General features: G+C 34.9%; 1 protein-coding gene across 3 annotated transcripts in view; it reads left to right on the forward strand.

Moving 5' to 3' along the window:
* The first annotated feature begins 2084 nt into the window (after nucleotides 1–2084).
* The window catches only part of LOC125350615 (fibroblast activation protein alpha), a 72547-nt gene continuing 47827 nt past the window's right edge, over nucleotides 2085–26804 (forward strand). Inside the window, exons 1-10 of one of the 3 annotated variants that reach the window (XM_048345325.1) lie at nucleotides 2085–2156; nucleotides 3434–3611; nucleotides 3950–4034; nucleotides 15642–15740; nucleotides 17113–17207; nucleotides 18183–18257; nucleotides 19857–19909; nucleotides 23115–23187; nucleotides 23864–23984; nucleotides 25681–25835. In XM_048345325.1, the coding sequence (XP_048201282.1) occupies nucleotides 3606–3611; nucleotides 3950–4034; nucleotides 15642–15740; nucleotides 17113–17207; nucleotides 18183–18257; nucleotides 19857–19909; nucleotides 23115–23187; nucleotides 23864–23984; nucleotides 25681–25835 (762 nt within the window). In that variant the 5' untranslated portion in view covers nucleotides 2085–2156; nucleotides 3434–3605. Of the gene's footprint in view, nucleotides 2157–3376; nucleotides 3612–3949; nucleotides 4035–15641; nucleotides 15741–17112; nucleotides 17208–18182; nucleotides 18258–19856; nucleotides 19910–23114; nucleotides 23188–23863; nucleotides 23985–25680; nucleotides 25836–26804 lie in introns of those variants that run through there. The other 2 variants (XM_048345326.1, XM_048345324.1) reach the window with 2 other exon arrangements.

Below are 26804 nucleotides of genomic sequence, written 5' to 3' on the forward strand. Positions count from 1 at the left end.
ATGAGATGTCAATAAATTAAAAAACAAAACAAAGCATTACTTTAGAATACAATTTAAGAATACGACAAAGAAAGCATATAGTATATTAAAAATGGGTTCTATTAGAATCTTGAACTAGTTATATAATTTTTTAAGAACTTGAGTGCAAATTGGAAATAATTTATTAAATCATTTTTACGTATGTTCAGGAATTATATGCCTTTTGAATTTTGATTGGGTTACCTTGTGTATGATTGGCAAGTGCTCTCCCATTGTTTTTTAGGAGTAAATTCTCAATTTAAAGAGGTTTCTGTTGACTCTGGTTTTATTTCCTACTTCTTATTTATAGCTGTTCTTAAAAAGCTGTCATTTAATAAATGAAATGTGTTTATCTTTCAAGCCCCCAATTCAAAATATAACATCCTTATTTCTCCTCACAATATGAGTCTTACTTTTATACTGTAGGAATGTAAAGTTGAATATGTTTTCTGAGAAAACATACATATCTGTCTTAGCATTTCATCACTGTGACAATGTACTTGAAATTTCAGTCCTTTGTTGGATGGCTGCCTTGATTCCAGGCTGTAGTGACAGTATTGTGGCCATAGTATGTGTTGCAGCAAAGCTTCTCAAATAACATTGAACAGCAAGCAAAAGGAAAGCAGCAGCCAGGGTCCCAATACACAAAGGATACTCCCTAGTAATCTACTTCCTTCCTCCAGTGAGGCCTCCTTTCCAATTTCTACCACTTCCCAATATTTCCACCAGCTGGGTACAGAGCCTTTGGGGGATATTTCAGCCTCAAAATATAAAATATCAAAATCATGCTTTAAAAAGACATAGCAATTGTTAAAAGCCAAGTGTTTCAGCTGCTTATAACCTAAAGATTCATGTTATAACTTACTTACCTAATGACATCAATAGTCTAAATTAAAGCTTTATTAGGTAGCTCTTTAGGATAGATCTTGGTTGATAAGACCCTGTTATCTTCATCCTTGTTCTTAGGGATCAAAGTGATCCTTAATGTTTTAGTAACCATCGAGTAGTGGCAAATCTAGCAAGCCTAGATTTCAATTCAGGATTGCATGCCTTTCTTTTGTGTCCATTCTGCCCCTAACCTCATGTCCATGCAGAAATTGCTAATCAATCAAGCCTGAAAAATATTCTCAGCAAGAACTCCACTAAAGAACTCCACTAAACACAAGGAAGCAGAACTGCAAGGATATATGCCAGACTTGTACAAGAATGTCTGCTCCTCAAACATACAGACTTTCTCATTCCTTTTTGTCTTCTCAACAACATGTTGACTGGATGTTAAGTAGCTGTTTAAACAAGAATAGAACTCCATTTTCTTCATGTTCAGCACAAAAACAATAAATCCTAGCAAAAGCATTTCAATTTGACAGCACAAAGGTAAGGAAATGTAGGGAAATACGTAATCTTACTGTACACAATATACCTCAATCCATAAAATTATAGGAAGAAGCTCTTGATTTCTGTAATCAGGCTTATTTTTCCTAATATAGTTTATACCAACAAGAATTTTCCAGAAGCTGCAGATTGACTCCACCAAATACCCAAGGAAAAAATAAACAAAAATAAACATATTCCCTGCTCGTAATTTCCCTCTTACTAACAGTTTCAGCTTAAATATGTCCTCCCTCATGCACCCCAATTTCTCTATTAAGCATGTCAAGCGAATCCCTTGAGGACACCCACACTCAGCTGTGGACACTTAAGTGGCACTCACACCAGTCACATGTCAGCACATTTTTAATTGCTAAAGCTAACAGCATGCATTTTAATTACACCCTAACCATTTATTGCATTCAGTTTCTTTCCAGAATGTGAGGTCTTGAAAATCACTCACTAAAAAGTACTTGTAGACTTTGGGGCTTTGGCAGGCTGACACAGAATTTCTGAGAACACACTGGGTACATGTTCCAAAGAAGGCCATCAATCTGAGAGGCTCCACATGGGCGAAGCTCCTTTGGGAGCAAGATGATGATGTGTATCTTGGATTTGAGGGTATCATAATCACATGGAGATAACCTGCAAGTATATGGCATTCCTCATAAATTATTCTTAATGATCTCTACAGCATGTAAGGAAGGGGCCTACTCACTGCACAGCAGGGCGGCTCTTCCAGAAGCTGCTTCGGATACATTTCTCTGCCAGTAAGTGCTTAATGACTCATTTTCCTCAACAGAATTTTCACAAGACTGGAATTCAGGGAAAGATGTCTGGAAAATATCTGAAAGGATGTTTGCAAGCCACTGTCCTGGTTTGTGCTGGAGAAAGCTTCCTGTGTTACCTAGACCAATTGACTAAAGCAAATAACTACAGATTTTGGTAACATATCCTCGATATCTCTCACCAATAATCTTTGAAAGGTTATCATGAAGTTTCTCTTAGATTGAGAATAATAAACTTTCAAAGAAAACATCTTTAGTGGAAAAGCTAAAGACACCATAGATTAAAAACTGTATTCACAGGGAATCAGAGAGGCTGTCCAAAAGAACTGTATTGAACCACCCAAAATATTACAAGAAACTCTGTAGTGTTTGTGTGTATGTGTGTGTGTTATGGGGGTGTGTGTGGGGGGAGTATTAGTGTCAACTCAGTCAACCATTTTATTGATCTGTCAGGTTGACCAATCACTTTAGGATTATATAGACTAAGAAAAAATGAAAGTATACGACAAACTAGTCTTTTCAGCTGTTTTTGAATTTAAATTTATTTTGATGTCTTTATAATAACTAAGTGTTCTCCTTTCTCAGAAGATATGCTGGGAAGAAAGAAAAAAATACAGCTCTTGCAAAGCCTTTTCCATTCTTCCAAAGGTCTGCTGCTAAATTATTCTTCCTGATCTTTCCATCTTTCTAGCCTGTGCAAACACACCTAACCCATACTAAATTTCACCAGATGGCATTTTATTTCTTTAAAGTAAAGCAGCCGTGGGTTTAGACAGTTGAATTTTTAAACTTCTGTATTTACTGAAAGTGCATATGGTGCTATATGGACAAAGAAATTGTGCTGAAAGAAAAACATTTCTGTCAGCAGTGCCTCATAATCTCCCAGTGGAAGGAAATGTGCAGTTATATGTTGTAGTTCTGAGAAAACCTTATGTAGTTTTAATGTCTTTCCTATGTTAAAAGTTAGATATATGTATGATGTGCAGATCAGGAAATTGTTAAAAATTCATCTTTGTGTTGTAAATAAAAAGATTGTACAAAACCTACTGTGTAACCAAAACAATCCATGAATAATTGCTAGAAAAAAATGAAGTAAACTTGAGCAAAAAAAATAACAAAATAAAAAACGTTGTATGTCAACATAGGCAAAAGTTGGTGTTGGATTTATAGAGATGAGAAAGCTTTAAAACTTCCCTTGAGCCACTCACAGTTCATTTCAAGGCCAAGAACGCCCCCAAAATCTGTTTCTAATTTTACAGAAATCTTTTGAAATTTGGCACGGTATTCAAAAGTCCGTGGAAAGAAAAAACTCTTGTCCTGACTTCAGCTTCCAACTCAGAGAACAGACTTGTTTCTTTGCAACGTTTTCACAACTCTAGTGACCCACGTTCTGCAGTCAAGATTAGCTAACATTTGAAAACATCTGGAAGAATGAAGGTTAGTATTTGCAGCCTCAGGTGGTGACTTAACAAAATGGAGGTTGGCTAGATTAAGTAAAAACAAAGTTTTCTGTTATTTAGAAAGTGAAGATTTGTATGCGTTTACTTCCTGGATCGGGTTAGGATTGGGAAATTGTTCTAAATGTACTGTAGAAATATTTGTCCTGGAATATTTGAGCTGAAAGAATTCCAGTAATTATCACCAGATCAGTGGACAACAATCAAAAGCTTTATGGGGAAGGAGAAATAAGGTTTACGTGTAAACAAAATCTTGCAATTTGGGCTGTTTATTTAACAGGAAATGTGTAGATGCCTAACTTTCTATATTTTATGTAGACGTGGATAAAGATTGTGTTTGGAGTTGCTACCTCGGCTGGGCTTGCTTTATTGGTGATGTGCATTGTCTTACGTCCTTCGAGAGGTAAGAGATTTCCCTGATTTTCTCAATCTGCCTAGAATAGTTGAGAAATGCACTAATGTGTGATCACAAATGGTTGAATATTTCCTAAGTGCTCATTTTCCAACGTAAGGCTGTTATTTCTAAGAAGACATATAAGCTCACAGATAGATTGCTGTGCAAAACCAGAAATACAGAAGAGAGGATAGGAAGAGATTTGCAGAGTTTTTATAGTAATAGAAAAATCTGAGAACTGTTGCACTTCACCCCCACCATCCCCAAAATATATGTGATGTAAAATCTTTACTCAACTTGAGAGTCAGTATTTTTAACTAGCACTATTTTTCATTAATAGGTTTTCATTATAGAAAGTAAAAGTAAGAACAGAAAAGTTAAAGCAATCTTTGGAGGATATTTCACTACTAAATAATCTTTGAAAAATCTTTAATAAGTTGAAAATAGAAATCTCAAGAAAATATGAATGAAAATGTAAAAGTTGTTATGCTAGATACAGGAGCAATGAGCCACTAAAATAGAAGATAAAATACAGTTAAGCAAGCATTATTATTAATGATAAGTTATATCCTTGAACAAAAAAGGATTAAATTGACATCCCTGAAAATTAGAAAATATCTGAGCTGATACTGAGACGTTTAAACTAAGTCTTTGTCTACTAATAACATTTAATATTAAAGAATTCGGATTTTTATGAAAAATTTATAGAGGGAAACTTGAAGAATTCAATAGTAGACTATATGCTTTAGGGTCTAGGAAAAAGGGAAATGTTTTTTGCTAAAAAATACTAAACGTTTCTGACAGCTAAAATGTGAAATAACTTTCGTTAAAAGATAACTAATAGTAAAAGAAGATCAACTGTATACCTTCAGTTTAAGTATGCATGAGTTCAGAATGGAAATGAAGCACACAAGAAGTTGAAAAATCCAAAATACTACTGGTATTTTCACAGAATAGGAAAAGAATGCAAGGTAGAAGGACAAAGAGAGTGTCCTTAACATATATACTTCCTGTTATTGTTTAACACAAATTTGTCTTGGACTGTTGAGATATGTGTAGTGTGTCTATAGTTGTTTTTTTAAAATAAAATTTAAAGTTCAGTTTATTTTAACATCAGAGTCTCTCCTCAATCACATGGTAGCCACATTTCCTTTAATGTGTAATTTCCAGGTAGAGAAGCATCCGATCTTTGGAATCCAATCTATTGAAATTAGAGCCTGATTCTTAAACTCAGCAATACTTAAAATACTCTTATAAGTAAAAGTTTGTAAAAACAAATATATATATATATACATATATATATATATATATGTACATATGTATTTCCTTGGAGGCCTGCCTCCATGTTTACAGGGACTGCCAGGAATTTAAACTATATTTTCTAATAAGAAATAAATCATATTTGAATGTATTGATGCATGTTTGCTTTATATGTAGGGCATTTGTTTAATTACATAGTTATCTCATCTTTTCCTCCTTATCAAGTTTCAATATAAATAGTACAAATATGCTACGAAATATATGTATAGAATAAAGGTCACCCAGATTTATGGGTGAGTCTTGGTTTCGGCCCACAGTATTTTCCTCTACCTGATTTTCTTTTGTCTAAACTTCATTTGTTGTTTCTTAAGGTTCTTACTCCTAGGCATTTCCCCTCCTCCTTTATGAAGATGCAGTCATACAGAGAGTCAAAGCTAAGTTCCCTAGCAGTCCCATATTTTTGTTGATCCCAAGAGGAACACATTTACATTTCTGTTTCAACAGAACTAAGAGGACTGAGAACAGCAAAGAATTAGAAAGTAACAGAGATTCCAGAAGCTTGCAAATATATTCTACATATCCTTGCTTCACAATTGATGTTTTCAGAGTTCTTCAACCTTAGTGAAAGGAATTGAAGAAGCTCTCTGCCATTTCTTTGGATTTTGTTGAGAGTAGGTATCGCTACGTAGTAACAAGTGAACATTTGATGAATATTAGCTATTATTTTTTCTAAGATATTTTGCAGGTAGTAAATGCTTAACAAATATACTTAGAATTTTATTGTCTTTTCTATTCTAATATAGGTATATCACCAAAGATGATTAGTAGGCTCTTCAGTTAGATTTATAAAATTTTCTCCTTTATTCTCTAAGCAGTAAGTCTGTCTTTATCCCTGAATGTTATTCTTTTTCTTCTATCATCATCTACTTGAACTAAAACAAGCAAATATTTCGTTTTAATATTTTTAAAAGACCTTACTAACTGATTGAAAGTACAAAACCCACATAATCATTAAAATAGTTATGGAAAAAGGGCTAAGTATATCTACTCCTATTAAATAGGATATCTATATCTATCTATATCAGTTAATAGCTAACAATTAGCAATAAATAATCCAAAAATACAGTTTAAGTAAATGGAAAGATAATGTATACTTACTCATTAGTAAACTAATATTTTAGTAATAATAGTCCTGAAATTTATCTACAGATTAAATGCAATATTCAAATTCTAGTGAGATTTTTTTGCAGAAATTGACAAACTTGTCCTCAATCCATTAAAAAAAAGACACCTAATATTTAAAAGAAAACGAAGTGAGAGAAATTATAACTCCTGGGTAAAAAACTCACTATATATACAAGATTTTGAAGTTCTGACAGAAATGTAGATAAATGAATCAATGAAATAGAAATGAAAGTCTAAGAATAATACACTACCCTAATGGTTAATTGATTTTTTATAAAGACATCATGACAGTTTAATGGGGAAATTTTTACTATCAGGGGTACTAGAACAACTGGATATCCATGTGCAAAAGAGCAATATTTGATTCCCTTCTTCATAAGTGAGACACAAAACTAACTCAAAATTGACCCAACTTAAATAAAAAAGAAATGTTTTAAAATTCTTAAAACCTAGGTATAAATCTTCATGTCCTTATATCAGGCAGTGATTTAAATATGATCAGAAGGCCACGCAACGAAAGACAAAATACATAAGTTGGGATTCCTCAAAGTCTAACATGTTTGGGCTGCCATAAACAATATTAAAACAAAGTAAAGATGCTGTCCACAAAATGGAAAACAATATTTTCAATCATATCTGATAAGGGACTCACAGCCAGAATATCTTAAGACCTCTAAGACAGTAAACAGTCTAATAAACCAATGAAAATATGAATATAAAGTAAACTTTTTGGTAAAGATGATGTACAAACCACTAGTAAGCATGTGAATCATTCTCAACATCATGGTCATTAGAGAAATGCAAATCAATACCAAAATGAAATACCAGAAATAACATTAAAAGGGGAATAGTTAGGCTTTGTCTAAATAGGCAGGGCCTGCTTATATGGATATATATATATATATATATATATATATATATATATATATATATATATTTTTTTTTTTTGGCCAGTCCTGGGCCTTGGACTCAGGGCCTGAGCACTGTCCCTGGCTTCTTCCCGCTCAAGGCTAGCACTCTGCCACTTGAGCCACAGCGCCGCTTCTGGCCGTTTTCTGTATATGTGGTGCTGGGGAATCGAACCTAGGGCCTTGTGTATCAGAGGCAGGCACTCTTGCCGCTAGGCTATATCCCCAGCCCGGATATATTTTTTTAAGTAAAGAAAAAAAGCTGGCAAAATAGAGAAATGTTGTAGAGTTACCAGTCCTCAGTGTTAGACAAAGGCAGGAAGAGAATGGGGAAGTCATAGCTCACTTCTAAATATTTGAGCTGAGGAACTATGGATCATAGTAAGGCCATATATATGAGGGTACCTTGGGAGGAACATGGAGGGTTTTAGCTCCTCAACATTGACCATAATGTTTTTCTTTTTATATTATCTTCAAGTAGTTAGACAAAGATATTTCAGTTTATCACTTCAATCAATACATCTTGATTAGTTTTACCCCTTCCATCATTTTTCTCCCATCTATCCAACCCCACCACTCCCTTCAAGTTAGCTGGTTAGACTTTCACATATGTACAGTGAATATTGTGACTGTTATTTGATATATGTAATAACCTTGAAAAGCAAGTATGTGTGTTGAAGCAAATTTTTAGGATAAAGATGAAACTGTAGAGAATAAATCAAGTCGGGGTGAGAGAAGGTAAGTAGTAGTAGGATTCAAGTCATCCCATGGATGTGTACTACAAACTCTGGAAAAATTAAATTATCTTTGGCCTTAAATAACAACAATAAGAGATCTATACCACAATTCATAGTAGAAGTTGGAAGAAAATAAGCTGCCAAAGGAGTGAGTCTTAAAAATAGACAAGGTTCGCTTTCATCTTCATTGGCCATTCATGATCTCATGCTGATCAAGTCCATGTTCTTTGAAAGCTTTAGTTTTCATGACAAGGCAATTAGCCCTGGTTCAAATGGTACAACATGCAAGTGAATGATTACAAAGGAAGCCTAATTCCTATGGATAACTTGTTATTCAGAACTATTTGTAGACACTAGACAGTAATTGCCTTTTGGCTAACAATATCTTTGCTTAGATCATGGTCAGATTGCCTCACATTTTCTTAAATCAGAATCTTGATACAATGAGTTTATCCACTTTTTACATTGCTTGGTTCTTGGGTTTCTCTTTATATTTGGGATGTGCCATGGTTTTATTGAAATATGTCTTTATTTTGAAATTAGAGTGTAATGTTCAAGTGTTTAATCTCTAAAAACATAAGGAGTTGGGATTTTGCTGCCTTGTGTGCAATGCATTAGGCAGGCTTAGTTAACCCCTCTCATTTCTGTTTTCTAATTCATCACAATATTTATCTCACAGGATTGTTGTGAAGATTTAACAGGACACGGTGGATGTAGAACACTTGCTATTTATAAAAACTCAGTAGATTTCTATCGATGGCATAAAACCATCCTGGATCCACTGTTGGCAAGGTAGTTGGCTTTGGGCCCACATTTGATTTTAATAACTTGCTAACAGTATAGTTCACATCCTAATATATTCAACAAGCATAACCTGATAGGATAAGTGGAACAATGCTTCCAAATGATGCTTCTCTAAACCAACCTCCACAGAGCCAGTAGAGGGTGTATGTGGTTTGCCTGGGGCCCCACACTTCTTTCTAAACAAAAATTTCAAACCAAATGTGAGAGCAAGAAAACAAAGACCTCATAACCAATGTGGTCCCACTTAACAGAGAATGTTTTCTCATTTATTTTAGGATGAACATTAGTGCTAATACAGGATGTTTCTATTCTGAAAAATACTGTCAGTCTTTTAGGACTACACAATTAAGTGGCAGACACAGCCCTAATAAAAATGAAGCATAAAGTTTTAAGAAAGAATTAGGAGGACCGTGAATCATTGCTTTCATCTAAATCACTTTGTAAATTGCAATTTCTTAGATACATAAGTGAAATAACTTTCAGTTTTGCTTAATAACTTCAAATGCAAATAATTAAAACACAGTTAATTTGAATGTTTATGTAGTGCATGAGTAACTGTGCTAAAGATGGGCCTAATAAATTATAGAACACTGTAGGAATTAAATGCTTGCAAATCAGGTAAATATCAGTTATTTATAAAGAGAGATATGCTTTCTGAATTCTTTTCTATTTTTTATTAAATTACTAGACTTTGGAAATACAAATGCCAGGCTATTTTTTTTCAAAACTACTATAGGATTATATTCTGATATTTTTAGAAAATCATGAAATTTCATTAATTCATTAAATAGCTACAAATGGAATATTTTCTAGGTATTTGAGACAGTTCTCTGAGACATGTTTTATGTTTACACATACACACACATACACACAGTGGTAGACTGTGATGACCTCAGTGCTTTCTTCACATAAAGACTTCTTGCCATTTCTACATAATCAGCAAAGGCAGTAGCCACCACGGTGAGCCTATTGGAGGACATGCAAAATCTCTGAACAAGAGCATAAAGACACTACCAACCTTCCTTGAGAGCCACAACCAAAACGTTCTCTTGTGAAACCCATTAAATGTGTGTTACTATGAAGCTCAGGCAACTTTCAGGAATTTATAGTCAAGGAGTAATTCATTTAATAGGCACAAGAGTACATTGAACATAGAAAAAAGAAGCCAATGAAATCATTAGGTTGGAATTCTGACCCTTTTCAAAAGAAACACTGGGCTTGTAAAAATGTAAAACTCACAGGACTCCTATAGGTTTGAAATCTATTTTTAAACAAGCCCTCTCCATGGTTCCAAACACCAAATCTGAGTAGATAGTTGAATAAAAGCACATATAAGGAGAGGGATATATATATGTTTTTTAACATGGACCAGAAGGTGGAAAACAAAGACCAGAAGTACATGAAGTAGAGATAGCTAAGTCAAAGACTATATTTGACAAATGAGTCTATATGTATGTATTATCCTTGCTACTATACAAATAATAATAATAAAATCCAAGCATAACCTCTGTCTTCATGTCTAAAGGCACATGCTTTATAGAATTCGTAGCTAGAGATATATAGAAAAGGAATATTTGTGTTCAATAAATTAAGATAAGTTGAAATGAAAAAAAGCCATGAGTATTTTCATAGGGATATGTAGAAAGTCATTCTTCTTGTGATTGGTATGTTGATAACACAGATAATTCAGTATTAGGGGGGTGTAGTATTTATTAATATGTCTAAGTAATTGGATTTGAAACTGAGTGTTATTTTCATTTCCACTATAACATATGACCTGGCACAGAGTCATTATTGCATGTATTATAAATGTGGTCACTTTTAGCAGGAAAAGAAAAATCACTCGTTGAATTTAACTGCTGAATTTAACTGCATAGCACCCAAGTAATTATACTTTGCAAGCCTTAGCATGTTTGGTAGATACTTTACAAAGATAATAGGAGGGTAGGAATAATCAGCATGTGCCATGAGCCTCATTTCCAGATGTAGGTGGCTCATCATCTGCATAAGTGTTTGTACATCTACTCAATGCCTCTCCATTTCTGATGATGATTATTCTCGTGTGGAAATTAGTAGAACAACTAATACACATTTAAAATATTTTACAGATACTTTAAGTCATAACAGGAAATATGCTAAATTCTCTATATAGATTGTTGACATTAATACTATGAAACTATATAAATAAATGGCAACCTTCCTGATTAACTTAGCTTAGAGATTTAAAAAAGTAAAGTAACAATCATTGTTATATTTTGGAGATATTTGATATAAAGAATGATTAATGAAATAAAAAGCAAAATAAGTAGGTATTTTTAAATGATCTAAAATTTTTAACATATACAACACTACTACTAACTGTATTTACAATTACAATTGTAACAATTGAATTGAGTTACATTACATCACATTGATCATTACATTATGGTTACTTAGATTTTCTCTTCCAAGGTCTAAATCTGATGAGCTTTGGTAATACCAAAGGATCACATGTATGTATTAGTCACCATGTGGCCAGTATAAAGTTACATGTTTTTGTTGAATTATCTCACTTAATTTAGCCATCTATTTAAAAAATTTTAAAATCTATTTTTTTAAAAATCTATTTTTTAATTCTAGCTATGTATATTTCAATTAAGTATAGTTATAAGTGAGGGAAATTATAGACAAAACTGCATAAAAAAGAAAAGCTTGACATAGAAAGTAGCTGCAACCCAAGTATTACTTTTTACATAAGTAGGAAAAAACATGACCTAAGAAGTTAGCCATAAGTAAAATATTACTTATGTTAGACTTAAAAAATAAGACATCGGGGCTGGGGATATGGCCTAGTGGCAAGAATGCTTGCCTCATATACATGAAGCCCTGGGTTCAATTCCCCAGCATCACATATATGGAAAACGGCCAGAAGTGGCTCAAGTGGCAGAGTGCTAAGCTTGAGCACAAAGAAACCAGGGACATTGCTCAGGCCCTGAGTCCAAGCTCCAGGACTGGCCAAAAAAAATAAAAATAGGGGCTGGGGATATACCTAGTGGGTATACCCGAGGCCCTAGGTTCGATTCCCCAGCACCACATATACAGAAAACGGCCAGAAGCGGCGCTGTGGCTCAAGTGGCAGAGTGCTAGCCTTGAGCGGGAAGAAGCCAGGGACAGTGCTCAGGCCCTGAGTCCAAGGCCCAGGACTGGCCAAAAAAATAAATAAATAAAAATAAATAAAAATAAAAATAAAAAAATAAGACATCACCACAGTGACAGTCATTTACTGAATTAATATTCCAACATTTTAACATACAATCATCTACTTTTTTTAGTATCCAAAGCTCATGAATTCACTGCTTTTTTTTCCCATCTAGGTATTAGAATTGTAGAAATATCAAATAAACATATCTGTACTGGAAAGTCATCTCCACTACTAATAGTGTTATCATTTTCTGTTGACTACATTATAAACAGATTGCAAAGGACTCTTAGGAAAGCTAAATAAAATGGAATTGAATACTTGACAGTCTTTCCAATGCTATTGTTGTAAACATTCTTAGTTATTAAGTGGGAACTACAACATCAGTGGTTTGAATTATGTGCAAGACATTTCAGTTAAACAACAGTTTCATTATAAATGTGTGGGGTACACAATCTCAGTTAAAATGAAAAGAAAATATAATAAGATGGATATTTAAAACATGAAACAGCCTAGTGTTATGAAGTAATTGGTATCTACTTACAAAGGAGCTCACCAACCACTTGTGTTCCTATAACATAATCAAAGTTTTGATAAATTAAGAAAAGAAATTCATGATCCTATCAAGTGCATAGATTATGTGTTTTCTGAGGAAATAAGGTAAAATAAGCAGGAGATTCTATCTTCTTGGAGAAAATTGTGCTCGTGCTTTAATTATATGAAGTACATTTATGTTCTTTAAAGTTAATAGAGTCAATTGAGTTTCACATTTCCAAATCTTGCAATGAATAGCGGAAAGGATTGCAGCATCTTCTAGCCCAATAATTTGTATCATAGATGAGCAAGGAAGGATGCCAAAGATTGACCAACACCATTTAGCCAATTCAAAGAAGAAAACATGTATCTCCTCAGTCCAACCATCCACACTTCATTTCAAGCAGACGTTCATTTGGCAAGTATGTATTAAATGCATGTACATATACATTAGACTCTTGAGAGATGATGGCGAGCAAAATAAGACACAATCTCAGGCCTTATGATTCTATTTTGATTATGTAGTGAGAGTTAATCACTTGAATGTACATGTAATTATAGAATGGGTCTAATTCTCTGAGAGGAAAGAAATTGTTAAAATTGGACAAGGACTTTTGAGCTAAGTGATACGTCAGAAAGGGAATAGAAATGATGAGGCAAAGAGAGGGAATGGTTAAGTGGACCAGAGCCATGCAGAGAGAAAGGGTGGGTCAGAAGACCCAAAGAAAAAAATAAATCCCAACATACTTAGAGACTAAAAAGTGATGAGAAAAGTGGCGTGGAGGGCTGCTTATACAAGGGTGTTCCAGACTGGTCTAATCTTAGACGAGTCAAATCTTAGACCTAAGATTTGTGGTTTTGGTCTTTATAAATATTCATGAGAACATTTGTAAGAATTTTAGTGGGACAATAACATTATGTTTCCTATCTTTGAAAATTTTATTCTTACTTGGACGAATGCCAGTTAAGTGCTGTTTAAGGTGTTGGCCATTTTTGCAAGATTGGGCTTATAACTGAAAGCCTGGAAAGGGGTGATGTGGCAAAATCGAGAATGACAGTAGAAATATAATAGGGAATCTGAAGTTATTTGCCTCATTATCCATCTGGAATTTCTGATTGCCTTTGAATCTTTAATGGACTTTTCTGAGAATAAAGTCAAGTTCAAGAAAATACCATCAGTTACATATGTAAGGTAGTGAGTGCATTTCTTATCAAACATTGTTACTCCCTTCCTCATTTTTCTTCCACTTCACCTTTCCTCCATTACCTTGAAAATAAAATTAAAATTAAAAACTACAGTCATTCAGAATGTTTCAACTATTGGTGAAATTCATGGGTGACCTATAACAGGTTAGTTTTTCCATGGAAAAATGATTTTACTCAGAATCTGGAAGATCTTTGGTAGAGGTCATGTGGTTCTCTTTATGTCAGGTGCAATATCTTTTCCTGAAACTACAAAATAAGGAAAACAAAATCACCTGTTTGCTATGGCTTTGATCTCATTCAAGCAAATGAGATGCTAAAATGTCTGTCACTGAAATATATGTCAAAATCCAAGGCAAAAATTGAAAGTGAGCTCTCATAGTGAGCTCTGTAAGAGACTGGGTTTTCTGTCACAGCCACATGGTCTGGATCCTAACTGCAGGGCCCAAGTTGTCGAGGCCTCTTCTTACTCTTCAGAAACCAGCTCCTCATTGCATCAAGAATAAGGTTCTATGCCCCATGTTGTCCACTTCTATAATCTGCCTTTTCCTCTAAATATTACCATCAATTGTCCCTTCCAAATGGTCAAACTATCTCTCTATACCTTAGTTACCTTGTCTGCAGAACTTTTTTTATATTTATTTTTTCTTATTTATTGTCAAAGTGATGTACAGAGAGGTTACAGTTTCATACATTAGGCATTGGATACATTTCTTGTACTGTTGGTTACCTCCTCCTTCATTCCCCCCTCCCTCTCTCCCTTTCCCCCCATGAGTTGTTCAGTTGGTTTACACCAAACAGTTGTGAAAGTATTGCTTTTGTAGTCATTTGTCTTTGTATCCTGTGTCTCTAGATTTTGGTATTCTCTTTCACTTTCTTAGTTCTAATACCAGTATATACAGTTTCCAATGTACTCAGATAAGATACAGTGATAGTGCCGGTACAACCACAGGAAGGGGATACAAGAGGAACATCAACAATAGAAGCTACGGTTTCACGTGGCATGTTGAAAGTAATCGCAACACAATTTGTCATAGCTAAAATATGGAACCGACCTAGATGCCCCTCAGTAGATGAATGGATCAGGAAGATGTGGTACATATACACAATGGAATTTTATGCCTCTATCAGAAAGAATGACATTGCCCCATTCATAAGGAAATGGAAGGAGTTGGAAAAAATTATACTAAGTGAAGTGAGCCAGACCCAAAGAAACATGGACTCTATGGTCTTCCTCATAGGGAATAATTAGCACAGGTTTAGGCTAGTCACAGCAGAGGATCACAAGAACCTAAAAGCTATGCCCCTATGAATGCATAAGATGATGCTAAGTGAAATGATCTCCATGTTATGGAAACGAGTGATATATCACTGTTGTAATTACTTTCAACATGCCATCTGCATAACTTTTAAGATAAGAGCTAAATGCCAATTGCCACTGGGTCATTCTTTAATCCTAGCTACTCAAGAGGCTCAGATGTGATGATCATGGTTTGAAGCTTGCCAGGTGATGAATTCCATGATACTCTTACCTCCAAGTAAATACCAAAAGGTAAAAAGTAGAACTTAACTAAAGTAGTAGGGTCCTAGCTTGAGGTAAAAAGCTAAAGGAAAGCTTCTAGGCTCTGAGATCAAGTCCCACTACCAGTGCTGCATGCAATGCCCCCCCATCCCCCACCCTAAACACAGATAGCAGACTCTCTCAGGAGTAAAAAAACAAAAACAAAACCAAAATTAAGGCCAGGCTTAGAATTCATTTAAGTCATTAACCTTGTTTTTAATAATAATGTGTCTCCTTCCCCCAAAGTCCATCACTCTGAAGAAAATACAGCAAGAACACTTACACTGAAGGATATATTAAATGGGACATTCTCTTATAAGACATTTTTTCCAAACTGGATTTCAGGTAAGTGAATTTTATTTCTTTTTTTTTTTTTTTTTTTTTTTTTTTTTTTTTTTTGCCAGTCCTGGGCCTTGGACTCAGGGCCTGAGCACTGTCCCTGGCTTCTTCCCGCTCAAGGCTAGCACTCTGCCACTTGAGCCACAGCGCCGCTTCTGGCCGTTTTCTGTATATGTGGTGCTGGGGAATCGAACCTAGGGCCTCGTGTATCCGAGGCAGGCACTCTTGCCGCTAGGCTATATCCCCAGCCCGTGAATTTTATTTCTAATCTCCTTCAGGGAGAGGATCTTACATTTGTTTTTGTTTGGCTGTTAGTGCCAATGTATCTCAATGATAATGGAAGCCATGACAGTAAAATGAGCAAAAGAGAGGAAATATTTGTTAAGTTCAAGTACCCATCACAACATTTTAGACAAACTGTGTTTACCACATGGTAATGAGACCAGTAGTTTTAACACCATAGTAAAAGTTGAAAATGTACGGTTGAAAGGATGTCAATGTCTACCATAGCTTTGAGAAAGAAAGATGAGCACCTGGTTAGGTGAGGTCACAAGGGTTTTATCTAAAGAGCAATTCTAGACAGCCTGGAAAGCAGATGGAATTTCCTTGGCATCAACCTCCAGGTAAACTTGATATTTACATATAGTTCTTCCAGTTAGAAGGTCAAATAAATCCATTCAAATAAGTGGTGAGATCAAAGAGTTTATGACATTATACTTGAATGTGCAGAATGCAACTAAACAAAATGGAATTTTTTTTCATTTTCCTTTTTAGAAAATGAACTCTATATTGATGTCTTAAATGAACTTAAAAATCCCAAATATAATTTATTTTTGTTATTATTTTGTATTTTGTTATTATTGAACTAGTTTGTCTTTTTTGAAGCATGACAAAACTAAATTTTATTTGAATGTTCCCTGGATCCACTAGAATGAGGTTGGTCTTACCAAATGCAGCATCTTGGGCTGGGAATATGGGTTAGTGACAAGCGTGCTTGCCTCATATACATGAAGCCTTGGATTCAATTCCCCAGCACCACATATATAGAAAACAGCCAGAAGTGGTGCTGTGGCTCAAGGGCAGAGTGCTAGCATTGAGCAAAAAGAAGCCAGGGACAGTGCTCAGGCCCTGAGTCCAGGGCCCAGGACTAGCCAAAAAAAAAAAAAAAAAGTCCAAATAAAGCATCTTTTGGGCAAGTATGAAAGGAATCCTTTCTTCCTTCACATTTCAGATTTGTCATTTTAAATCTGACTGAGCAATGAGTACTGGACAGGGAGGAATAGCAAAGCAAGATATGAAGTAAGAGAGGTCTCTTTTGTTATAAATCTATTTCTTCTTAAGAGAGATTATTTCAAATTGCTTTCTTTCTTATTTAAAGGACAAGAATATCTTCATCAATCTACAGATAATAATGTAGTACTTTATAATATTGAAACAGGAGAATCATATGTCCTTTTGAGTAATAGCACCATGGTATGTATTAGCACCATCTTTCTCCTAAGAAACCTCTGCCAGCTCTTCACTGACCCAATGACCTGCTCTGCTTCTTAGCATCTGATCTGGATCCAATCTGCCTTCCCCATTTTAATCAGTTTTTTCTTGTACTTAGACTGCTGTTCCTCACTTTCTTCTAAACCTCCTAGCATCTTTCCTCCACTGTGGAAATCATATAGCATAAAATAAAGTTAAGAAACATAACCCTCAGTCAGGTTAATTGAAGTTCAAATCATGGCTTATTTGTTATGGAAATTAGCTACAGTTTTGCACTGTATTAACTTTACTATGCTTCTGCTTTTTCTTCTGTAACGTAGGAATACTAATTAATGAGGGCTAGTGGCACGAGTCAAGTATAGAGCATTTGCGTAGCAAGAATGAGGCCTTCAGTGCAAACCCCAGTGCCACATTTCCCCCTAAAAGAATTAAATGAGATAACATTTGGATAATTAAATAGATAACATTGTTTAGAGTCATTCCCTAACAGACTATATGCTCAAAAAATGGTAGCTATAATGTGGGAGTTCAAGTTGTTCTGCCTTTCTGGGCTTTCAGCCTTCCTATTTCCATTACCTTTAAAGGACTATTAATCTTTCAGTCCAAACTCAGCCTTCTTGAGTAACCAATTATTCCCTTCCTTCAGTTCAATCCCTTCTTCCTCAATGCTTTTGTAACACAATATGGATCTCTTTTGTAGATCTTTCTAAATTATAATTCTATTTATTCACATGTTTCTTGAAACGAAAAAGTCGATTTCATTTATTGCATCCACCTGCAGATTTCAGTAGATGTCTTTGTACACACTCGGTACAATGGGGCAATTTTCTACGGTTGTATTACATGTATAGATATGTAAAAATGTATTGATGATTCTGGATTCTTCCATAAATATCTTTCTGTGGCTCTCTGTTAGTTTACTTTGTATCCTATCCAGCCATTTTTTTTTCATTTCAGAAAAGTGTGAATGCTTCAAATTATGGCTTATCACCTGATCGACAATTTGCATATCTAGAAAGTGATTACTCAAAGGTATCAAGTATTTAATTGGAGTATCTAACTGTATCTCTTATTAACCTACACTCAGTTTACAAAAGAAAATAAGACTGAAGTAACTAATGTTTATCTATCTCTAATATTTAAAAATTAATTGAGTCAAGAAGTAGAACTGAAATGTATGCAAATAATTTTGAAGCTTTCAGTCTTGACTAGTTTTCAAGGCGTAAAAAGTATTTTTTTTCTGAGGAATTTTTTTTCACTTGAAGGTATTGATATGATCAAATAGAGGGATTTATCCCTGTATTCAAAAACTATTCTATATTATAACTCTGTAGTTAACTCATGCAGTTTAATCTTAGAAAGGCTTTTTGTCCTTGAAAGTGGAACAATCAAGGAAGACTATATTAAAGCCACAACTAATTGTATATAGTCAGTGGTAGAGAAAGTTGTAGATCTGTGTTTGAAAGGAGTATTCTTACCAACTCAGACTACTTACAGGTATTTCTATTTAATTCCTCCTTTCTGGATGCAGTTGTAGGAAGTAACTTATCATCTTGTGTTTTTTTTTCTCTTTATACAGACAAAAGTATAAAGTAATTTATATTAAGTATAAAGTAACTTATATAATGAAATTAAACTTCTAATAGTTCCTTTAAGACCAAGAAGCATTTGTTTCAGAACACAGCCAAGTTTCTGCATGCTATCTGGTTGTTTTCTAATGACCTAGGTCCCGAGTCACCAAAATCTTAAAAAAAAAAAAAAAGCATTTCAACTGGAGGGAGATCTTTGTCAAAGGTTTGAAAACCTTTTAAGAACAAACAGTACAAGAAATGTATCCAATGCCTAACGTATGAAACTGTAACCTCTCTGTACATCAGTTTGATAATAAAAATTTGAATAAAAAAATAGAGTCTAGGAGCTGGGAATGTGACTTAGTGGTAGAGGGTTTGCCTTGAGCAAAGGAAGCTCAGTGACCATTCCCAGGCCCTGAGTTCAAGACTCAGGACTGGCAAAAGAAAGGAAGGAAGAAAGGAAGGAAAAAAGGAAGAAAGGGAGGGAGGGAGGGAGGAAGAAATAGAATCTAAAATCTAACCCAGCATATATTTAACAAGAAAAAGAACAGCTTTATCCTACTCAGAAGGAATTCTAAACTAAGTATCTCTTATTTATTCATTCAATTTGTATTATTTTTTTAAAAAATTGAATAAAGAAAGGGCAGCAGCTTCTATGAACACACTATGTTGAGATGACATCTTTCTTCAATGAGAAAAGCTTCCATTTCCTTTACTAAAGTGCGGGTCAGTCCCTATGGGATGTGAATACTGTAGTGATTCTACTTCAATTTCAATAAGACATGAAGGGAAAATTCCTAGGACAGAGTGTGTCCAGATAAGATTTTTATATTAGGGTATGCTTTTTATGGAGTGAAAGTTGAATCATTGCTGAAATTGGTTCTGGAATTTGGACAAATAGCACGAAAGTCCACAGAAAAACTCTTCATATAAAGCATGATTCCAACTGAAATCTCCTAGTACTTTATGAATATCATCCTCTTAGGATTCTGAGCATTGAATGAGTGCTCCGAGCTTTCAAAAACCTCTAATCTGATGTCACCTCTCTTCTTCCTGACAGCTCTGGAGATATTCCTACACAGCCACCTATCACATCTACAACCTGTGGAATGGGTAAAAGACCACCCCTGCTTATTATTAACAATAGTTAAGCCTATAATGACACTTTTTCATCTCAAATTTGAGATGACTCTTACACTCTTTTGTTGCTAATCTTAAACTCTTACACTTGTGTAAGATATGAGAACCTACATCATGAGAGATTTTAAGAAATTCCTCCCTTCAGTATTCCCTTTTGTTGGACAACTGTTTTCTATTTTTATCAGCCCCATAGTTTTCTTATGTTCAAAGAGGAAAGCTACACATGTAGTATTTATGGAAATAAATGTATTTAGGAGGAAGATAGAATCATACATGAACATGACACTATTTTCAAGGGGCAGTTTCTTTATTGGAGGGAGGCAGAAAGTGGGAGAGAAAATGGTATTTTGTCTCTGAACACATACTTCAGTCACTGATTTAAAATTAATTTTAAAAAGCGAGAAAAGAGTTAAGATTTAAGATGTTGCATGGTTCTTTAAATTTAGCTTGTATATTAAGTAAGGTTTGGTATAATACTTATTTCATGCACTATTACTGTAACTATTACTATAACTATTTGTAAACAATTATCATTTAAAAGAAAAAAATGATTGTATAAGTGTACAAGAAATGAGAGAATTTTCAGCAGAAGGAAGAGTACATAAAATTCCAAAGAGGAGAGCAAACATGGAGTGCCCAGGAAACTCCATGTGTATCAATTTAGTTGAAGTTGGAAGTGGGCTCTGCTAAACAGTGGATGTGTGTATAAGGTTAGGAAGACAGCATGGCCCAGATAGTAAGGAGGAAACCATATGAAAGAGTTGAGATCGATTTCTGGGGACAACAGGAAGTCACTGAAGGATTTTAAATTGAAAATGACATGCTCAGATTTATACCTTAGAAAAATCATCCTGGCTAATGGAGGACTATGAATTGGCTTAGTTACTCATCTTAATGTGATACCTTCTTTGCTGTTACATAAGTGGTGAAAATAACTATGTGCTTTGAAGGGGTATTAAAAAAATCTTCTGGTCTATTTCTCCTATTATGTAGCAAGAACTCAACTTTTTAAAGTTATCTATTTCTTTTAAATGCTTGGCAAAGAATAACTAACTGCCTTAAAGTGTCAAATTAAGAAACAGGAACCTCCGCTTAGAGTAGAACTTAAATCCAGGTAATAAACTCTGAGTCTTTCTCTACTTTGTATCTGGATAATCACCAATTTCCAGAGCACTTTTTATGTGAAAAGCACACTTAAGAGAGTTCTAGATGAGTTTGAAGTACTAACCTCTAGGTACTTTTAGTCTCATGAGATGGTAATCTTTAAATAAGTCAGTTAAGAGGTTAATCATGTTGTTTTCTTTTAATCATTTTGAAATTCTCTATGCTAGTTTCACCAAACTGAAAAGCATCTATGAAGAAAATGAGAATGTTAATGTCTTAATTATGGTTTGTGTAAGCTTTTGGACCTAGAATAATACTATTTAGCTTGACTGAAGTGAACTTTATTAATGTTCTGTACAACTGTCAATTTTTCCAGATTGTTTTGTTTGAATACAGTATAATCTTTTGGGTAGTACCAGAGCACAAACTTGGGACTCAAAAGTTACTCAGTGTGATTGACTTTGAACATAGGTCCTCTAGATATCAGCTTTCTGAACAGCTGCATAATTGCATAGATTATCTTTACCCTATATAGAAAACTAAGATAGGGTTACAGTCTCAAAAGTAACACAACACTGACTTGAGAGAATTGCAAAAATAGTGAAATTCTCTTTCTGTTTCTCTAGTCCTGGGGCTTGAACTCAGGGCACTGTCTCTGAGCTGCTTTTGTTCAAGGGTAGCACTCTACCATTTGAACCATAGTACCATTCCACCTTTTTTTTGGTTATGTAGTACTGAGGAATTGAACCCAGTACTTCATGCATGGTAGGCAAGAAATGTAACACTAAGCAACCTTCCCAGCCCTCCTTTACTTTCTACTGTATTCATGCATCACTTCTCAAGTGTGTGACCTTCCCCAGGCCACCTGGGCTCACACTCTGCCCTCTGGTGGCGACAATTCCTACTGCAGCACCTATGCTCACCTTCCTATCAAACCTGTGCCATATTCCCTATTGCCTGCTAGATACTGTGTCACATAACCTATTTTATATCAAGGTTATATATGTTGCAGGTCTTCACAGGTGTCCCAAGTGTTCAAAGAATAGGAAAGGAGTAATTGTCAGGCATATGGTAGGTCCAGGTAGAAGGGATTGCTTTGGAGGCAGCATGAGGCCATTCTTAAGGGGTCTCAAATTAGAGTTTGCTTTGTTGACACCACAGAAAAAGTTTTATGAAGCCATTAAAACAATCTTCAAGGAGATAAGCTTAAGCATGGCATCCTATGACTAACACATGCAAACCAAGATGCAATCTTACAGAAAAATCTTCACAATGCAAGTCATGCAACTGAGTACTTATAGAATGACTCTAAACATCAAACCAAGATTTTTGGCCAATAGAATATTTGAAAATTTCCCATGGGTGGAGAACTTTGCTAGCTTAAGGCATACTGCCCAGTATACGATCTGTTTTTCAGTTTAGCTTGAGATCAGATGTTCCTTTCCTTTTCTGATTTAAAGTCGGATCCCTGGGGAGATTGTCAAATGGCATCTTATTTTCAAAAATTGGAAATGCATATGCATTCACAGAGATGGGGATGGGGGTTGTGAATGAGAACGTGGAAGAGCACATATTAAACTCCTGCACAATTATAGAATCTGCAGAGCTGGAAAGCACTTCAGAGACAATCTTACTCTGGTGTGTACAAATTTTACCACTTCGGAGGTTAAAAGACATGAATTTAATTTGGGGTCTGCCAAGAACTACCACTGTGATCTCTGTCAGATTGTCTCTCTAAGTCTCACGGTTAACTTATCTTCTTTAAAATGTAGGATCCTACTAGTCTCTAGAGATGTTTCATCAGCTTATATGTCTATTATGTATTATGCATTTACTTCACTTATAAAGGTCTGAAAACTAAAACTTAGGAAAGTTGAGTGGCTTTTAAATAACAAGTAAGAATGAAAACCATTGCCCTGCCTCCAGTTGCCACATTTCTACGTTTTTTTAGGTTTGTGAAAGCAGAGTCTTAGAATCGCCCTCAATTTTATGATTTGTTTATTTTATTTGTTTATTTATATCAATATTTTTCACTGAATATCAAGGTTTGTCATATTTCTTTCTTTCCTTCTAGGGAATTTGTAAGAGGGTATGAGCTTCCTCGTCCAATTCAGTATTTATGCTGGTCTCCTGTTGGAAGTAAACTAGTGAGTGTTAAATTTATAAAAGTGTCTAATCATTTAAATAAAGGAGAAGCCATTTGATTTTGGCCTTTGTTAAATTTCCTTGCCTGACAGAAAAAAAAAATACATTCATGACTATTTCAGTGGCTAAAAACGGGAAGGGTTTGGATAAATTGAAACCCATCTGAGAATTCCGCAAAATCTCAAGCTCATGGGTAGACTTCTTTAAATATCGCAGTCAAAAACTTTATCCTCATACTCAGCCAGAATGCGTTGTGCCAGAAAACTCAGGAAAAATATGGTTTTCACAAGTTTCCCAGACTAGCTTCAGACAACATGAAATTTTGTCCAAGCTCCTATTTAAGGACTCTAAATAAAGATTAGATCTGGCTAGCTATTAATATTCAGAGATTTATTTAACTATCTGTCAATATGCATGATTATTTATTTGAGCAACAAAACATTTAATGCAGATTTTTGCCTTATTTGATGTATATATATAAATATTTAACAATCATAATTGATGTTAATGTGAATTGCTTGTGTTTTTAACCAATTAAAATATCTTGATTGGAAAACATTTTGTCTCTGAATTAGTCTTCTTTTTAAAGACATTGGGTTAATAATTAAAACCACTAGAGAGACTTTCTTGTACTGTTAAAACATTTCCTCTTATTAACTAACTCATTACCACTTCTAGGTATATGTCTATCAAAATAATATCTATTTGAAGCAAAGACCAATGGATCCACCTTTTCAAATAACATTTAATGGAAGAGAAAATAGAATATTTAATGGAATCCCAGATTGGGTTTATGAAGGTAAACTGCATTGTTTTCTACTGTTACTGTATTAGACCTTTAACTGAAAACAATTTTGTATATTCAGTAAAATTTAGATGAGTGCCATTTATTTTGGGAATTGGTTGGCACTTCTGAAAGAGGTCATTAGGTTATGAGTAGGATTTGAAATATGAAAAAGGAATCATGTCTTGTTAGCAGAAGACTGGAAGAATTTCTATTCATGTATATTACCTCCAAGTAGTATTAATGATACTATATTACAATGATTTGTACTGCAAGAAGTTTAGAGCTCTTAAGTACCATGTTTATGCATTTTATGATTTTATTTTGTTTGTTTTTTGATACTCTATTCTTTGGCAGCACTGGAGTAAAATCTCAGGGTCTCATGCTTGCTAGGCAGGTGTTTTACCACTGAGCAACATATACCTTCAGCCATTTTTGTCCTATTGTGCTTCCTGCTCACACACATTGAACCACCTATTTTAGTCTTCCCATTTTAGCTGAGAAGCCAGGTGCTTGCTGCTACACCCAGCTTCTTGCATTGCGATAGTATCTTGTGGACCTTCTGCTCAGGCTGGCCCAAGAATAGTGATCCTCCTAATCTTAGCCTCCCACATATCTAGGATGACTATTATGCATCATTGGGTCCACCTATTGTTTGAGAAGGGCTCTCATGAACTTTGTTGCCCTGACTGGCCTAAAATCACAGTTCCTCTCAATCTTATCCTTTAAAGTAGCTAGATTTATAGGTGTGAGGCATCTGCGCCTGCCCTCATTTTTATTTTATCTTCTATTTTCCATAACTAACCCTGTCCCTGTTATTTTGTATGTATGGGAGTGTGTACTAGTCCTGGGCCTTGAAACATAGGGCCTAGACACTGTCCTGGGCTTTGTTGCTTGATACTAACACTCTACCACTTGAGGCACAGGTCCATTTCTGGCTCATCTTGGGCATAACTGGAGATAAAAGTGTTTGAGATTTCCCTGCCCTGGCTGGCTTTGAATTTCAGTCTTCAGATCTCAGCCTCCTGAATAGCCAGGATTACAGGTGTGAGTCACTGGTGCCTGGCTTGTCCATATTATTAAGTGGGATGATGTTCTTGGTTTCTCATAGTTCTAGATTTTTTTTTTACCTCAATCTAGGTGACCTGGGGTCTAAAACTTATTTATTCAGACTTTAAGTGTTCTAATCTCTACCCTTTGTCTTTATGAAGATATGCAGATATATCTTTACTAACATTTTTAATTATACAGCCCCAGAAAAATCAATTTGACTTCCAATTGTTACATAACTGTAGTAAAACTATGGCCTGTTTTCTATACTTTAGGTTTTGTCTATCAAGCGTCCTGTCTTGTCTACTTAGGTTTGTACTAAAGCTTATTTGTGCTAATTTAGATTAATATAAAAATTACAAGCTTCCCTGTAGGGGAAAATTAATAATTGCTAATGTGTTTATTACTTATTTTTAAAGTTTCATTTCTGATTCATGTCGATTGCTGTCGATAGCTAAGAGGACTGATTAATGATTCATATATGCATCAGGTTAAACTGTTCCTCTTAACTCAGATTATTTTTTAATAACACTAGTATTGCATATATCATAGCCACCTTAAATTAATGATTTTTTATCACTGCATGTATATTTAGGGCAACTAAGAATGATTCAAAGAGTCTGATGTAACTGTAATTAGTACGTTATTACTTACTTTTCAGAGGAGATGCTTGCTACAAAATATGCTCTCTGGTGGTCTCCTAATGGAAAATTTTTGGCATATGCAGAATTTAATGATTCGGACATACCAGTTATTGCCTACTCTTATTATGGTGATGAACAGTATCCTAGAACAATAAATATTCCTTACCCAAAGGTATGTTGGATACTTTTATCAGAGACTTTCATTCACAAGTATAAAATGAGCAGTCTTTACCGTGACTAGAGGTGGGATCAACAAGTTTGACGAGCTTCTTGTCTTTGTGCCTTGTGAGGCACACATTATACTTGGTCTATTGTTTATGTGGACATCTGTTCTTTGGACATCTGGTTGTGCTGGGTGAAGTAGTCTTTGCAAAATCCCTCTGCAGAATCTTTGAAGAACATATGGTTTAGATCATGGGAAAAAAAAGTTTAACTTAATTTTAAATATTTCATGCTCCAAATTCAGTTCTGTTTTGCAATTCCTTCTTGAATTCTCATGTATAATAGAGAATGATCACAGAAATCTCCAGAACATAAAGGGAATTGAAAATGTTGAATTTAATATTCTTGTTGGGGACTGTCCAGTAGACTCCTTTGTAGACAGACAAGGCAAGTAAAGTTTGTCAGCCTTCGTTTCTTCCCTCAGAAAATTCAAGGAAATAGATATTATACACAGTTTTATTCAGCCTTGTAATGACAAGATCACAGTGAAGAAATGATATGTCCTAATCTCAACTTGGGCAAGAAATCAGAAAGACGAAAATCTGTGCACAAATTCACCTCTTTCACAAGGAATTTGGTGTGATTCTGAAATGTGTATTTCTCTCCTTTGTTCCCTACTGTTTTTTACATGTCATGGAAACATTGTCATGAATGGTTCCAATGGCCCCTCCATCCCTGTACGTAACTTGAATGTGGCATTTGCATGAGGATATATGTAAGCAGGAGAAAGAGAGAGAGAGAGAGAGAGAGAGAGAGAGAGAGAGAGAGAGAGAGAGAGAATTGCACATCTTCTCATTGTTATTTGAGGAAAGGCAGTAGAGACCCCTCAAGGGTACAAATACAGAAAACTGGAGATATGTGAATGATTTAATACTTGGGACCCAGAATAAGAGAGACCTCACATCTTTGGAACAGTCTA

Source organism: Perognathus longimembris, chromosome 4 (genome assembly GCF_023159225.1).
Source record: "Perognathus longimembris pacificus isolate PPM17 chromosome 4, ASM2315922v1, whole genome shotgun sequence".
NCBI lineage: Eukaryota > Metazoa > Chordata > Mammalia > Rodentia > Heteromyidae > Perognathus > Perognathus longimembris.